The sequence below is a fragment of the Melanerpes formicivorus genome, unplaced genomic scaffold, assembly GCF_026170545.1.
Source record: "Melanerpes formicivorus ecotype bairdi unplaced genomic scaffold, bMelFor1.0.p_v2 SCAF_6, whole genome shotgun sequence".
NCBI lineage: Eukaryota > Metazoa > Chordata > Aves > Piciformes > Picidae > Melanerpes > Melanerpes formicivorus.
In genome coordinates, this window is record NW_027142358.1 from 27139097 (window position 1) to 27156059 (window position 16963).

Here is a 16963-nt window from a genome sequence, read left to right on the forward strand (position 1 = left end):
ATCATCCAGTTCAAGCCCTTCCTAAACCAGGGTCACCCAGAGCAGGTTGCCCAGAATCACACTGTCCAGGTGGGTTTGGGATCTCTCCAGAGAAGGAGACTCCACAACCTCTCTGGGTAGCCTGCTCTAGGGCTCCCTCACTCTTTCTGTCACAGTAAAGTTTGTCCTTGTGTTCAGATGGAACATCCTAGGTTCCATTTTGTGCCTGTTGCCCTTCATCCTGTTGCTGGGCACCACTTAAAGAGGCTGGCCCCGTCCAACTCCCGACATCTGTGGATGTTGTGGTGCTTCATCTAAAGCTCTTCATTCCCAGAGGTGGATGTCTCCAAGGGGTGATGGGGAAACGTGTTCAATCCTGTTCTCCAGCTGTCCTTCATCCAGCTGCCGTACTTCACTGGGGCACAGAACATGTGGCCTGATGCTGAGAGGAGAATTAGGTGATGTGGGCAAGGGATTTAAATTCAAGATGAAGGAGCAATACAAACCAAATGGATTTATAACTCATTCCAAATCTCATTTCTTTAATAAAGTGAGGTCAGCAGTGCAGCCAAATTTCAGCAGCAGGGACAGATCATCAAGTTTGATCTTAGATAGCCTGGTGTGCTAATTTATGAATCTTTTGGGGTTTGAGTGGTTCTTTATCTTTAGAGTAGGGGAAAAAAACCTAAAAATACACATTTTTAAACATTCTTGCTGCTCCTCATTAAGATTGCTGGCTTCCAAAGAGCTGAAGGATATTGTTAAATTTCTTCGGGTCAGTTGAGACGGCTGCTGAATTTCATGGTTGAAGAACAAGAGAGGCAAAAGAAGCAATGGAAATATAATGAATATTTGTTCAAAGCAATATCTGCAAATTGCCTGTCCTAACTAATGGAGATTAGAAATATTAGAGAGGGAGAGAGGTGATCATGAGCTGCAATCGATCAGTGGCGTTTGCCCAAAGCCCCGGGTTCCAGGATTCTTTGTGGGCAGGCTGTGGGATATCCGGTAAGGTTAGCAGGAATCATTTGGTTTCTGAAACAGTTTGATGTTATGTTGGGGCCAGCAACACAAGAAGGACATGAATCTGTTGGAGCAGGTCCAGAGGAGAGCCATGAAGATGATCAGAGGGCTGGAGCACCTCACCGATGCGGACAGGGTGAAAGAGTTGGGGCAATTCAGGCTGGACAGAAGAGAAGGCTCTGGGAAGACTTTAGAGCAGGCTTCCAGTACCTGAAAGGGGGCTACAAGAAAAGTGGGAAGAAACTTTTTGCAAGGGCTTGTATTATGAAATGAGGGAGAATGGCTGTAAGCTAGAAGAAGGGAGATTTAGAGTGGATATTGGAAAGAGTGATTGCCCATTGGAATGGGCTGCCCAGGGAGGTGGTGGAGTCGCCGTCATTGGAGGTGTTCAGGAGGAGACTTGATGGGGTGCTTGGTGCCATGGGTTAGCTGTTTGGGTGGGTTGGTTGATGGGTTGGACACAATGATCTTGAAGGTCTCTTCCAACATGGTTTGGTTTATTCTAAATAAAGGACATTCTTTACAGTGAGGGTGGTGAGACCCTGGAACAGGTTGCCCAGAGAAGTTGTGGATGCCACCTCCCTGGAAGTGTTCAAGGCTAGGTTGGATGAGGCCTTGAGCTACCTGGGCTAGTGGGAAGGTGTCCCTGCCCTTGGCAGGGAGGTTGGAACTGGATGATCTTTAAGGTCTCTTCCAGCTTTGATCATTTGCCTTGATTTGCATCGAAGAGAGATGTGGGTAATGTTGCTGCAGCTCTTTGGGACATTATGTTGTCAGGCATGTGACCTTTTGTGTTGGTTTATTAAGACCTGTTTTATTTCAGTGCTGTTTAACCAAGGTGTGTTTTTTTCAGGGCTGTCTTTTTTGTTGTTGTTGTTGTTGTTATTTTGTGATATTTTCCTTTCAACAGATGTGGGAAGAGGCCATTGCCTTGGGTAAAGAACTTGCAGAACAGTATGAAAATGAGATGTTTGATTATGAACAACTCAGTGAACTGCTGGTAGGTTCTTGTTTATTTTTGTGTTGGTTTCTTCTTTTTTTTTTTTGTGACATAGACACTGCAACAAATTTTTCTTTTTTCAAGAATTTAATTTCTGAGCTTTTATAATTCTGTCAAAAATCTCTCTTTACGACAGTAGAGTGCAGAAATAGATGCCAGCTCTGGCATTGTTAGACAAATGTTGTCTAACTGGCTAGCACTGGAGTGCCTGAAAAAGACTGTATTACTTTTTTTTTCTTTTCTTTCCCTTTTAGCTGAAAGAAAAGTGGTTTGTTAATGCTAAGCTGATTTATTTGGTGTATAAAGGGAAATTTGGAATGTAAATGTAAATGGGAACATGGCGGGGAGGGTGGGGGGGGAAAGCCAAACAAAACAACCACACCATTCTCTCTCAAGTGTCTTTCCAAATTCACATGTCTTTTTTTAGGTATGAATAATCCCCAAGCATTCATGTCTGCAGTCAGTTATTTTTGCCCTGACGTTACCCATTCATTTTGCCTACACCACTTGTTCCCCCTCCCCCCGCCCCACTCTCCTCCAAAGAGAGAAATGGCAGCTGTCACTGTCCCTCTGAACTTCTCAACCATATTCCTAAGAGCTTGGACGTGATTCCAGTTTAGTTCTGAAAATGAATTTCAGGGGTTTGATACATTTTTAACTTTGCACTCACCAGAATACATCATCCTTAATTTACTGGAATTATTTGCTTTATCCCAGTCTGACTGAGCTGGGCATTAAGATGGTGTCATTGCACCCTTTACTCAGTTTGAGGATGGTTAGGAGCCACCTTCCCTGAATCATCTCCATCCCCATCTCCCCAGAATCTCCTTTCAAGGGGAAGAAAGCATAAAGGTAAAAACCACTCCTCTCACTGATACGGTTTCTTCACTCCTTTACACGTTCTGGTTTTCCTCCATGGTTCTGTCCTCCAGCTCTCTAGAGCTGAATTCATATCCATTTTTGGTGATCCTCCTTTTGTGGCATTTCAACTTATTTTAGTGACTGATTGATGGTTTTAGAGTGATTGTATCGATCTGTCTAACAAATCTGCAGCCCGGTTTCACGCTGCTTTGTACTGCAGGAGGTAAGAGATGTCTACATGGAGCATTTCTCAGGTGTATGGTGTACCAGAAGAATCTTTCTTGGCTGCCTGCCTGCACCCCTGGCAGTAGGGCCGTGCTCAATAGAGAACATTCTTCATTTCAATATAAAAGGAATCTGATGGACATGGTTCCTCAGCTGGAAATGATTCTCATGTGTCAGATATGATTATTCACCAGTGGGTAGCTACTCTCAGAGTCCCTCATTTTTAATTTTCCATCTCCTTGATGCTTGCACATGGGAACATGAACAGCTTTGTCACAGAGACAGCCACTCTGCTTATCGTATGATATCCATTTTGAGGGAGAAGTCTGAATTTGCACTTTATATATTGTGACTGAAGACAAATAATACATTGTTATGTATTTTTCACCGTTTCTTTTGCACAGTAAATATGCCATTGCTTACATTAAGTGGCATCATTTCGTGCAGTGATACAAACCAGGTATAATTCATCTGCATGTGGAAATGGAGTTTCTCCTTCAACTAACAGGGGAGACCCAGGACTTGCAGTCCCCACAGCTGACTTAATCTGCTCTTTATTAACCAGACAGGAGAAATTGAGAGAGATGCCACAAAAATTAGTACCACTGTGCATTGAGCATTCATCCCTAATAAGGTAAAGATCCAAATTCATGCTCCCCTGTGAGTCAGGTCTCACTAACTCCATCATGTTTTCTTATTGCTATTGCTGAACAGCATGCCAGCTCTTTTTTTTTTTTTTTCCCCTCTTATAATAAAATTTAAAAGTTTTTTGTTTCTTTCTGTTCTCCCTCTTGTCTCTTTTTATTCAAGCAATATTAAATATTAGACTCTGAGACAATTCACAAATGACAAAATAGTTTTTGCTCCAGGTGAGCTGAGAAAAACACGGCAGATTTGGGTCTTTGTAGTCTCCTTGCCGTTTACTGTTATCTGTCGTATGTGAGCAGTAATAAACCTCCCCCCAAATCAGAATTCATCTCCTTACAGAAAGCAATAGACTAAAAATAAGTTAATGAACAGATCATCTGAAGCTGCACATTTGTTATTGTTTCATCTTTGGAGATGAAGAAGGATTCCGCTTTGAAAACAGACGATATCTGACATGCATGTGTTGATTCCAAAAGTTCCAATTCTCTGCAGTTCTCAACCAGATGCAAATAAATAGTTGTAAATATGGAAAAGAAGTAGTAGAAAATGGTAATGACATGCAGCAGCCTGAAACTAAAAAGTGAGCACTAGCAAGATGAGCTGCTTCTGGAAGGATGTGCTTCATCCTTCTGGTGTTTCAGCATTACCACAACCAGGAATTCAGGCTTCCTTCTAAATTCATGGAATCATAGAATGGCTTAGGTTGGAAGGAACCTTAGAGATCATCTATTCCAACCTCCCATGGAACATTCATCAAAATAGAGATACCAGGATATGGACCAGTGAGGTTCACCAAGATCCCTGGAGGTGTTTAAGACCAGGCTGGATGAGGCTCTGGCCAGTCTGATCTAGTGTGGGGTGTCCCTGCCCATGGCAGGGGGGTTGGAACTAGATGATCCTTGTGGTCCCTTCCAACCCTGACTGATACTATGATACTATGAAGATAAGCATAAAATAGTGGCTACAGAAGCCAGTATTTCTAAGTATTAGCATGTATCTGATAGGTGAAGAAACAGAGGTGAAGGAAACATCTTCAAGTTAGAGCTCACAGAGTCACAAAATCATAGAGGTTGGAAGGGTTGGAGATCATCTAGTCCAAATCCCTGCCAAAGCAGGTTCATCTAGAGCAATTTGGACAGGCAGATTTTTAGTAGCTCCAGAGATACACATAAAAATATCTAAAGATTTCTCCTTAAAGTTTAGGTCATTAAAATTCCTCTTATTTATTTTTCAGAGAAAGCAAGCCCAGTTCTATGAAAACATTGTGAAAGTGATAAGACCAAAACCAGACTATTTTGCTGTGGGATACTATGGTCAGGGTTTTCCAACATTCATAAGGGTAAGTGTCCACCTTCTCCCAACAACAGCAGCAATACCTTGTAATAAATGTTTGTGTATAAGAAGCCTAATTCTGTTTAACTGTAGAAGTGGATGAGAGAAGTTGCAGAGGGAGATCTTGGATTTGGTAGAGGACATCATTTATTTTAATACATTTTCAATGGGCACTTATTTTATAGATTCTCAAAATCACATCTTTGATTCCTGTTGAATTTAGCATGGTTTATGCATAGGCCTAAAGCTAAACATGTGCTTAATGATCTCAGTTCTCAGCTGAAGCTGAGGAAATCACAGAATCACAGAATGTTAGGTGTTGGAAGGGACCTCCAGAGACAATCAAATCCATCCTGACTTTCTAAGAAGGATCATTGAGGGCAGGCTGCCCAGGAACACATCCATGAGGGTTTTGAAAGTCTATAGAGAAGAAGACTCCACAACCTCTCTCAGCAGTCTGCTCCAGTGCTCTGTCACCCTCACAGTAAAGAAGTGCCTCCTCGTGTTGTGGTGGAACCTCCTCTGTTCTAGCTTGTACCCAGTGTCTCTTGTCCTATCACTGGGCACCAGGAAAAAGAGACTGGCACCTTTATCTTGACACCCACAGATATTTATACACATTAACAAGATTCCCTTTCAGCCTGCTCTTCTCCAAACTAAGCAGCCCCAGTTCTCTTTCTTCATAGGAGAGATCTTCCAGTCCCCCACAAATCCATTTGTGCTCTGTTGAATTGCCATAAAATATTTGTATAAACTATTGATTATATCACAGTGTGGGGACTGTAACATTTCTCACCTAACAGCATTGGAGCCAAGACTGCTGAGATCCAAGTTCATTACTGAGGATGCTGGCCATGCTGGTGTTGGGTCAGTAGCGGGACTCGGTGATCTCAGATTAATGATTCTATGATTCTGAGGGCTTTAATTCTCAATTTATTTCCAGAACAAAGTCTTTATCTACCGGGGCAAGGAGTATGAACGCCGAGAAGACTTTGAAGCAAGATTATTGACTCAGTTTCCAAATGCAGAGAAAATGAAAACAACATCTCCACCAGGCGATGACATTAAAAACTCCTCTGGACAGTGTATCCTTGGGTTGTGCAACAGCTCCTGCAGCCACAGAGATCAAGGATTTAGTGCCAACACGAGCAGGAGACCATTTCACTTCTGCCTTTATGGGTGTAATGCATTCATTTTATTGTTCTGTCCTTTCTTCGCTTTCCCGCCGCCTGTTCTGCACGATTGAAATCCACTTTTCAGTTCTTAACCCCTGAATTCAGATATTCAGTGCTTTACTGTAAAGCCAAAACTGGATTTACCATCTAAATTTCACAGGCCGGTGTCAGAGCAAATCGTGAGGTGAGTTCTGAGTTGTGTTTGCAATTCTATCAGTCTCCTTTATAACACTTAACCTAGTTCTTGTTGTCTTGTAGCAAATCTCTGTGCAGGAGGGTAGTAATTGTAAAGTCATTCCATGAGTATGCTGAATAGTAGCAGAGATTCATAGATTCACAGCATGGTTTGGGTTGGAAGGGACCTCAAAGATCATCAAGTTCCAAACCCCCTGCCATGGGCAGTGACACCCTCCACTAGACCAGATCAGTTTAAGGCCTCATCCAATGCACTGGAAAACAGTTATCCCACAAGCACTGTGGATGTATGCATGAACTGTTTTACAAGTAGTAGAGTGTAGCAGCAATTCCTGACCAGGCAGCATTTGATTTTGATTGTGCTTTTCCCCTTCTTTCAGTTTCTACAGGGTGAATGAAGTCCAAAGGTTTGAGTATTCACGCCCTGTTCGAAAAGGAGAGAAAAACCCAGACAATGAATTTGCTGTAAGGAAAAAAAAAAAAAAGAATAGTGTGTTTTGGAGGTTTAATTGTTTATTTTGAGACTTGGAGCAATGCATTGTTTTATTTGTTGAAAAAATAAATGTGAGCTTTAAATGTGATGGCTTTTCATAGAAATTCAGTTAAGCTAATTTATCATGCTCTGGTTGATAGCAATAGGAAAAAATGGACAGAGGACCTCCAGGGAGGTGTCATCCACAACCACTCTGGGCAACCTATTCCAGAATCTCACCACCCTCATACTGAAGAACTTCTTCCTGCGATGCAGTCTAAAAGTACTCTCCCTCAGCTTAAAACCTATGGAAATGGAGATGCCATTGGAAATTTCCCCCAGTCTGTCATGCTGCTGTTCCTCTCCCTGATGATAGTGTTTTAAGACTTAAGATAAAAGCTATCACTCTGGTAACATGATGTTTATGTTGTATTCCCAGAATATGTGGATTGAGAGAACCATCTATGTGACGGCGTATAAATTACCGGGAATTCTGAGGTGGTTTGAAGTCAAATCAGTTTTCATGGTAAGACCAATTTGGCTTTATTGCAATTGCATAAAAGAAAGAGGCTCTCATACAGCCAGCATTTATAGTGCCTGTGCTTGATTTCTGTGCACAATCAATATGCATGGGTCTGGCAGCCCACAGCAAGAGGAACGTGGTGCTTTTTGGCTGAGGGTGACTGAGGTACTGGTTTTCCAATCCTGAGAGAAGGAAATGTGGGTTCAGTCTTCCAGGCTTGATCAAGTGCTTGAAGTGCTTTTATTTCTGTCTTCCAGCAGAGGAGCCCCTACAGCCTTTGGTGTAAGCCATGGGCCTCAAATGAAGACAGTCCTGAGGTTTTCTAGGGAAGCCCTGCTACATAAAAATGAAACTAGTCTGGATTTTGGAAAAGAGGATTTCATAGGATCCTAGAGTTGTTTCAGACCCATACAAATTCAAGGATTTTCATAGAATCACAGAATCATTTTGATTGAAAGAGACCTTTAAGGTCATCAAGTCCAACCATTAACTCAGCACTTCCATGTCACCACTCAACCATGTTCCTCAGTGCTACATTTGCTTGTCTATGAAACCCTTCCAGGCATGAGGGCTTCACTACAGCCCTGGCAGCCTGTTCCAGGGCTTGACAAGCATTCTGGGGAAGAAATTGTTCCTAATGTCCAACCTAAGCCTTCCTTGGTGCAACTTGAGGCAATATCCTTATGTCCTATCACTTTTCCTTTGGGAGAGGAGATGGACCTCCACCTGCATCCAATCTCCTTTCAAGGAGCTGTAGAGAGCAAGAAGGTCTCCCCTCAGTCTCCTTTGCTCCAGACTTAACAACCCCCGTTTCCTCAGCTGCTCTTCTCAAGGCTTCTTCTCTAGCCCATTCACTTACTTTATTGCCCTTCTTTGAACATGCTCCAGTGCCTCAACACCCTCCTCGTGGTAAAGGCCCCAGAGCTGAATGCGGTTTGATTTTGGTATTTCAATTATAAGTTATTTTGAAATCTACCATAAACCAACTGCACAGCGTGTGCCTGTGTTTTCTTCTCTGCTTAGCATTTGTGATTAAAGGTTGTTTTTGTTTCTTTGCCACAGTTAGCTAAAATATACCCCAGCAACCTCCCGGAGCAGCTCCAAATTAGGCATTTCTCTGTTCTGCCATTTAGACTGTTTAGATAAGACATATCCATTAAACGCCTTTAAGATTAAATTATCCTTACGCAGCTGTAATTTTTAAGTAGCAATAAAAACATTGTTACTGCAGCTTCTAAATCTCTCTTGTGAGGCTTATTTTTAAAGGAAAAGAACAATTTGCATATGATTAATTAAAACCTTTTTCACTGCTCCATTGAGGTTCTGTTGGACAGTTGTATTTAGATGAACAGAAGTAATGCAGAAAATTACTATGGTATCTATAGTAACAGAATATGAATGTGATGTTTGACAGTAATAGGCAGCTGAATAAAGCACATTGAATTTTTAATGAATTTGGTATTTTCAATATAATCCTGATAGAGAAGATTGTATTTATCTTCATGATTGCAGAAAGTGGTGTTTATGAAGGCTGACAAATCTGATGAAGGTCTCTTTTCCTTCTGAGCTAAGAGCACAGCCTGACAGGCTGCTTTATGCAAGCACTTTGCACCTTGAATGTTCTGCTTGTGGTTGGAATGTGCATAAATCCTGGGAGAGTGAATCATCAAATTGTTTTGGTTGGAAAAGATCTCAAAGATCATCGAGTCCAACAATCAATATATCAACCACCATGGCCATTAAACCATGTCCCAAAGTGTCATGTCCACAGGTTTCTTGAATGCCTCCAGGGACAGTGACTCCACCACCTCCCTGAGCAGCCAGGAAGCCTGACCACTCTTTCAGGAAAGAAATTTTTCCTAGTATGCTTTCTATAAGCTTTTTATAGTTGCACAGCTGAATAATGATACCAGAATGAACTTCAGTAATATGTGGGAAGGCACCAAGAGATAACTTCTGATCCAGCTCTGGTTTAGTTGCTGTCAAATCGGTATTGCCTTTCTTTGAGGTTCACATCAGTGAAAATACTGAAAACAGGATCATGAGGTTTCCATCCCTGTAATGTTACATTTTGAATACAGATATTAGTGATGTTTTACTAAACAGGATGGACAAAATTAGCTTTGTCTATTCTGTGTTTTATTGATGGAGCTAGAATATCTTTAAAGGAAGAGGTGAGATATCAAGTCAATGGAGTCATTAAATAAATGCAGTGATTGCTGTTACATAGCCAAAGGATCTGACCATCATTTCATTAAATGTATTTGCTTTTACAATTTCTTCTGACTGCTTTTACCTAAACTACTTCAGTCTATTCATATTATCTGCAAGGAATTTGTTGTACATATTTGTGATTCTGATCTGTTCTAGTTGGACACAAGTAGTTGTAGGGGAAATAGTTGCCAGTGAATTATGAACTTCATGGAATCATAGAATCGACAAGGTTGGAAAAGTCCTCAGAGATCATGAAGTCCAACCTATCACCCAACACCTCATGACTAACTAAGCCATGGCTTCAAGTGCCACATCCAGTCCGTTTTTGAACATGTCCAGGGACGGTGACTCCACCACCTCCCTGGGCAGCACTTGGTTTTAAAAAGTACAAGTCACAGAATCACAGCATGTGATTGGAAGGGATGTCAGGAAATCATCTAGTCCAACCTGCTTGCTAAAGCAAGGTCATCCACAGCAGTTTGCTCAGAATCACAATGTCCAAGCGGGTTTGGAATCTCTTCACAGAAGGAAACTCCACAATTTCTCTGGGCAGCCTGCTCCAGGGCTCTGGCACCCTCACAGCAAAAAATATTCTCATCTTCTGATGGAACCTCTGGGGTTCCAGTTTGTGCTTAGTATCCCTTGTCCTGTCTCTCAGCACCACTGCAAAGAGGCTGGCCCCATCCCCTTGCCTCTCGTCGTTTACATCTTGCCAAGCATTGAGAAGATCCCTTCACAGTCTGCTCTTCTCCAAGCTAAACAGCCCCAGGTCTCTCAGCCTTTTCCTCCTCCCAGAGATGCTCTAGGCCCCTCAGCATCTTTGTAGTCTTCACTGGACTCTCTCCAGTAGTTGTCTGCCTCTCTTGAACTGGGGAGCCCAGAACTGGACCCAGTACTCCAGATGTGGCCTCCTTACAGCAGAGTAGGGAGGGTGGAGAACCTCCCTTGACCTGCTGGTGTCAGCCTTCTGAACGCACCTCAGAAGATTCTTGGCCTTGTTGGCTACAAGAGCACATTGCTGGCTCATGGTTAACTTAGTGTTATCAACTAATACATACATCCTAATCTCTGGTTTGTTTGGATGCTTCATTTTTCAGCGTACCAGGAGCGTGTCATTTCTGCTGGCCCTGAACGGATCATGCTGTGTCCATTGTTAGCAGGCTACTTGGAGCAACAAGGCTCACAATTTACCAGTATAGATATTTTTAATTCAGTAAGTTCCAAAGCACAGTTTAGAGTAGTAGAATGGGAGCTGCAATTCTCCATCTGCTTTTAAAAAATTAGAGGGAGGATTGTAAGAGTAGTAAAAGAAAGGAGAATGAGAAAGAAAGCCATGATTGCTGATAGAGAAAAGTCAAAAACGCTGTCTGTCAGCTCAATGAGTGCTAATTTCTGTAGATATTCAAGGGCTTTAAAAGCAATGGTTCATCAACAAATTATTGCATCGTTATAAGCCCATTAATACAAGTGACAGGATCCTAAAATTAGCATGTGATGTTCACAACAGTTCTCACAGAATGAGTTGCTGAACATGGTCTTGCTTTCCCAGTTCAGATTTCACTGGTAGCACCCTCCGCTCCGAACAGCAGTGCTTGCCTGTCCATCTGAGCATGGTCTACTGCACAGCCACAGCAGAAACATCAGCTCTTTACCTGCCTTCCAGAAACCTTCACCAGGCAGGCTTCTTAAAATGCTAATTAAAACATTCTTGATGTAATCAAATGGCAGGTGTAAGAGTAAGAACTAAAGAGATTTGATTACAAGTGGTTCTCAGAAACATGGCAAGCAACTGATAGCCAGGTAGAAGTGCTGCTCTGTTTATGTAGCATTTATGTAAATTAGGCTGTAATCAAATATACACTTGCATTTTCCTCACAGCCCTCAATTAACCTTCCTTTTCTATTCCTGCCACCTCGTTTTTTATAATCTTAAGTAGGCTGTGTCTTCCAGAGAGGACTGACTGTCTGCACTCTGGGACATGCTGCAAGTTAGTAATTTGTAGCCCATTCACTACATTTACATATTTTAACACCGTTTTTACTATTTTAATACTTCTTTTTTTTAACTGTCATAATGAAAACCACAATATCTGGTCATAAATAATTGTTGGAGAGCAGTCAATGAAAATAGAGCAAGTTTTACCCAGTGTAAGAGCTCATTCATCCCATGAAGCTTTTCTCGTTGAAGTCCAGGCTGTGTGAGAAAGAAAATGTCTTCCTTGTTACGAATTTTTAATGGAAGAAAATGTGATCTTGTGGGAAAAAGCACCGCAGACAGCTTAGAAGTCATCTCTTCAGCATGTAAAACTTGATTTCTTTGGAAATACACCAAAATAATCACTGCAGAAATATCTCCTTGGGTTTTGAGCTGCTTAGGATTACATTTTCCATCAGGAAATCCACATTAAGTTATCATTTCTTTCTTACTATTACATTAAGCTGGATCTTCTTTGTGCTGCTAAAACTCACTGACTGGTAATCTCTGGTGTTCTCCATAATACTCCCCAAACCTCACGTGATTCCTGTCAGAGCTTTTCTGAATGTCATGTGCTGTTGTGCCAAGATGTAATCCATCCTACAGCAGAGAAATGCAGTTACCTTTCTCCACTGATAGTGACTTACCCTATCAGTTACCTCAGATACCAAATATCTCAGTGCCTGAAACCACCCTTTCTGCTGATTATTGGTTAAAATAGCTTTATTCTGAAATTTCTGCAGTGTTTCTAATCGTGGCAATTGATGGACATTCAATTCTGTGGAAAGTTAGTAACTTTGCTCTTTAATGAAAACCTCTTTTTGTTGTTTGGGGTTTGGGTTTTTTCTTTCAGGTGGAAATTAGTCCCCTGGAAAATGCCATAGAGACCATGCAGCTCACAAATGATAAGATCAATAATATGGTCCAACAGCATTTAAATGATCCAAATCTACCCATTAACCCTCTCTCCATGCTCCTCAATGGCATCGTGGATCCCGCAGTCATGGGAGGCTTCACAAACTATGAGAAGGTAAGATCAAAAGTAATTGTTCTCCAATGCTTCATCTGTTTCTTGGAGCCTGGATGCTGTTGGAATTCTTCTCTGTGTGTGTTAGTGTGTGTGGTTTTGTGTATGAACACATTGTTGGTCTCCCCATTATACGTGCTCTGGAGGCATTCCGAATGAGTGCTTTTAGGTGCTTGAACAGTGGAGCTGAAGCACTGCCAGGTTACCACTAAACTATGTCACTCAGCACCACATCTACAGAGCTTTTAAAGCCCTCTGGGGATGGGGACCTGCCACTGCCCTAGGCAGTTCCAGGGCTTGACAACCCTTTGGGGAAGAAATTGTTTCTACTGTCCAACCTAAGCCTCCCCTGGTGCAACTTGAGGCCATTTCCTGTTGTCCTGTTGCTTGTTCCTTGGGAGAAAAGACCGACCCACACCTGGCTCCAAACTCCTTTAAGGCAGTTGTTAGAGAGCCAGAAGGTCTCCCCTCAGCTTCCTCTTGTCCAAATTAAAGAACCCCAGTTCCCTTATCCACTCCTCACAAGACTTGTGCTATAGACCCTTCAGCTTTGTTGCCCTTCTGTAGACCATCACCTCAACACCCTTCTTGTAGTGAGGAGCCCAAGACTGAATTCAGTGTTCAGGGATGTCCCTGTGCTCTCAAATACATGATTTTTCTAAAGGATTAATCACATGGTGGAGACTTCTGAGACACCAGACAATTCCAGATGTGTCAAAATGATCTTAACTGCATGTTTACATTAACTTTTGAAGTGGTGTGGGATGAAATATTAACATTCTGAAGCTATAAACACTATGTCTATTATTTGTGTTGTGAATATCAAGCTAGCATACACAAGCAACATGTATCTTATAACATAAATGGAGAAGGAAGGTGCTGACAGACACATTGCTGTATCCATCTATTCTTGTCCCTTTTGTAACTCTCACCCACTTCATCTTGTGTCCTGGGGACTGCTAGAAAGGCATTTCATAGCTCTACCAAGTTCTCTACAGGGTTGCCCATGAAATTTGGTCCTGATCACTGGAGGATCATGGACTTGTTTTGATTGGAAGAGACCTCCAAGATTATTGAGTGCAACCATCGACTTAACACCCCCATGGCCAATAAATCACATCCTAAAGTGTCATGTACTCACATTTCTTGAACACCTCTAGGGATGGGGACTCCACCACCTCCTGGGCCAACCTGTTCCAATGCCTGATCAATCTTGCAGGAAAGGAATTTTTCCTAATATTCAACCTAAACTTCCCCTGACAACAATTTCAGCCCATTTCCTCTTGTTCTATCACCTGATACTAGAGATAAGAGACCAACCATCACCTCACTACAAACTAAACAGGCAGATGTTGGTCTCTTCTCCCAGGCAGCCAGCACCAGAACAAGAGGACACAGTCTCAGGCTGTGCCAGGGGAGGTTCAGGCTGGAGGTCAGGAGGAAGTTCTACACAGAGAGAGTGATTGCCCATTGGAATGGGCTGCCCGGGGAGGTGGTGGAGTCGCCATTGCTGGAGGTGTTCAGGAGGAGACTTGACAGGGTGCTTGGTTGCATGGTTTAGTTGGTTGGGTGGTGTTGGATGATAGGTTGGACGCGATGATCTTGAAGGTCTCTTCCAACCTGGTCTGGTCTGGTCTGGTCTGGTCTATTCTATTCTATTCCTTTCAGGGATATGTAGGGAGCAATGAGGTCTCCCTTCAGCCTCCTCTGCTCCAGTGCTCATCCATCTCCCATTTTACTGCTCATGAAAGATTAATGTCGAAATCTTAAAACATTGTTAAATTCAGCATCTCTTTCCTATATTTTCACTTTGTATTTGTAGCTATTGCTTTTGATTTGCAGAACTTTTGGGTGGTTCATTTATCTTTGCTCTAAGTAACTCTTGCACAGTAGTAGATGTTGGTTCATTTTCTGAAACAGCTTCTCATTTCTTTCTTGACTAGGCTTTTTTTACTGAGAAATACATCCACGAGCACCCAGAAGATCATGACAAGATAGAAAAACTGAAGGATCTGATTGCTTGGCAGGTAAAAAAAACAATTAAGTCATGTTGGTGGGAGCCAATTGCTCTACAAAGACAGCTTAGTGTCACTTTAGAGGAAATTCAGACGTTAAACTATTCACCCTGAGTAGGAGGCTTCTTTGCCATTTAAAACTGTCTTGAAACGTGAGCTAAAGTTCATCTTTTCCAATCTGACATCATTTGTCATTTCATAAAGAACAAGGAACCCACGAGGAACAAGCATCATCAACACCACCACCCCCTTTTGTGTTTTTTTTACTAATACACTGACAATATCTTGTCTGTATCAAATAAGAAAATACTTGGTAATCGTGTTGGTTGGTATTACTGGCAGTTTAGTTTTGCATTTTAATTGTCTAAGGCTGCTTTCATGGAAATCACAGAATGGTTTGAGTTGGAATGGACTTTAATGATCATCTATTTCCACCCCCCAGCATGGGCAGGGATGCCTTTCACTAGACCAGATTGCTCAAGGTCTCATCCAGCCTGACTTTGAACACCTCCAGGGAGGGGCCATCCACTGCCTCCCTGGGCAGCCTGTTCCAGTATCTCACCACCCTCACTCTAAAGAATTTCTTCCTGATACCCAGTCTAAATCTACCCTACTCAAACTAAAGTTTGTTCTCTCTCATGCTCTCTCTACAAGCCCTTGTAACTCAGAACTTCTTCTCAGGAAGCAAGGTGAAATGCCTGACCCTGCCCCCCCTCCTCCTGCTTGCATGCACTAGAACAGAATTTCATCACATACTCACTACTTCTTCAAACATTTTCCATGTATTAAACTTCCTATCTACCTTTTAACAGAGACTTCTAAAGGTGAGTGTTGTGAGAATTAACTTGCATGCAAAATATTTAGCAAATTCATCCAGAGATTGTGGAACCTTGACTTGATTTGCTTTATAACTTAGCATGGAACAAAGCCATTAATGATTCATAAAGTGGTGGGTTTATGTTAGAGCATAAATCATTTAACTGTAAGATCGCACAGGTGACATATCCTTAACCAGGAATTAGAACCCAGGTTTCCAGCCCTGCATCCGAGACAGCTACCTGAAAGGTGGTTGTAGCCAGGAAGGGATTGGTCTCTTCTCCCAGGCAACCAGCACCAGAACAAGGGGACACAGACTCAAGCTGTACCAGGGGAGGTTTAGACTTGAGGTGAGGAGAAAGTTCTTCACCCAGCGAGTTGTTCGTCATTGGGATGTGCTGCCCAGGGAGGTGGTGGAGTCACCGTCCCTGGAGGCGTTCAAGAGGGGACTGGACGTGGCACTTGGTGCCATGGTCTAGTCATGGGGTCTGCATTGATAGGTTGGACTCGATGATCCTCGAGGTCTCTTCCAACCTTAGTTATACTGCGATGATACTGTGATACAAAGCAGGAACCCTCTTGCACAAAGAGCTGTGTTTGCATGGGCCAAAGGATATTTTTCAGGACAAAAAAACAAACAAAAAAAATCCATTTGTATTCCATGATAATATACTGAAACATTTTTAGTAGTCTCAAGGTAATGCTATGCTAACTAAAAAGAAAAAAATACCAGTATGGTTGGGAAGTGTTTTTCCCACAGGAAAAGAAATTGTGCCATTGTCTTTTTACGTTCAATTTAGTCTTTGTAATCAAGGGAATAATTTATGTTTCTATAGGTTCCAGTCTTAGAGGTAGTAGGACTAAAGGTGCAGAGTTTAAAAAAAAATAATAAATAAATCCTCTGAATCACATAAAACTGTCACTGAATAAAAATTTTAGTCTGACAGGAAAAAAAAATTATGGCTTTATTTATTTATGTTCTTGTGAGCTTTTACAGAAGATTAAGTTTTAGGAGCTTTAAATTTTATGGAGAAAAATAATTTGATCCCAGAAGACTAACTTGATGTCAGCTCTCTGTCTTCCCCTCTGATAGTGATATTTCAAATTAATTACAAGCACACTTTTCCTTGCTTTGGTGATATTTGTGTGGTAAAATAATACAGCTCTTTGAAAGTAAGTTTGGCAGCTAATCACATTGTGTTTTAATTGTTCAGTGGATTTACATCCAGAATTTCCCATCAGAATTCTACTTCTAAAGCAATAGGAACCAGACATTTAGTGAAAAGGGGCTATGCTTTGTATCTATTTCTATGGAGATCTGTATCAATTTTTCATGTTTTACATCTATTTATCACTAATTTTTTGTCTTTATAACTCATGTATTTTATGTCTGAAAATTCTTCTCACTAAAAACCTGCTCATTTCACAGGCAGTCTGAGGGACATTTCATATGCATTTAGTGTATCCTAAGACTTAGGATCACA

The 16963-nt window shown here is 41.8% G+C and overlaps 1 protein-coding gene across 3 annotated transcripts in view; it reads left to right on the forward strand.

Annotated features, from left to right (window-relative positions):
* Window positions 1-16963, forward strand: part of DOCK1 (dedicator of cytokinesis 1) — a 383983-nt gene that overhangs the window by 322926 nt on the left and 44094 nt on the right. For all 3 annotated transcript variants that reach the window (XM_068140207.1, XM_068140209.1, XM_068140208.1), the window contains exons 39-46: window positions 1913-2002; window positions 4971-5075; window positions 6012-6153; window positions 6349-6427; window positions 6819-6903; window positions 7350-7436; window positions 12475-12651; window positions 14592-14675. In XM_068140207.1, coding sequence (XP_067996308.1) covers window positions 1913-2002; window positions 4971-5075; window positions 6012-6153; window positions 6349-6427; window positions 6819-6903; window positions 7350-7436; window positions 12475-12651; window positions 14592-14675 — 849 coding nt within the window. The remainder of the gene's footprint in view (window positions 1-1912; window positions 2003-4970; window positions 5076-6011; window positions 6154-6348; window positions 6428-6818; window positions 6904-7349; window positions 7437-12474; window positions 12652-14591; window positions 14676-16963) is intronic.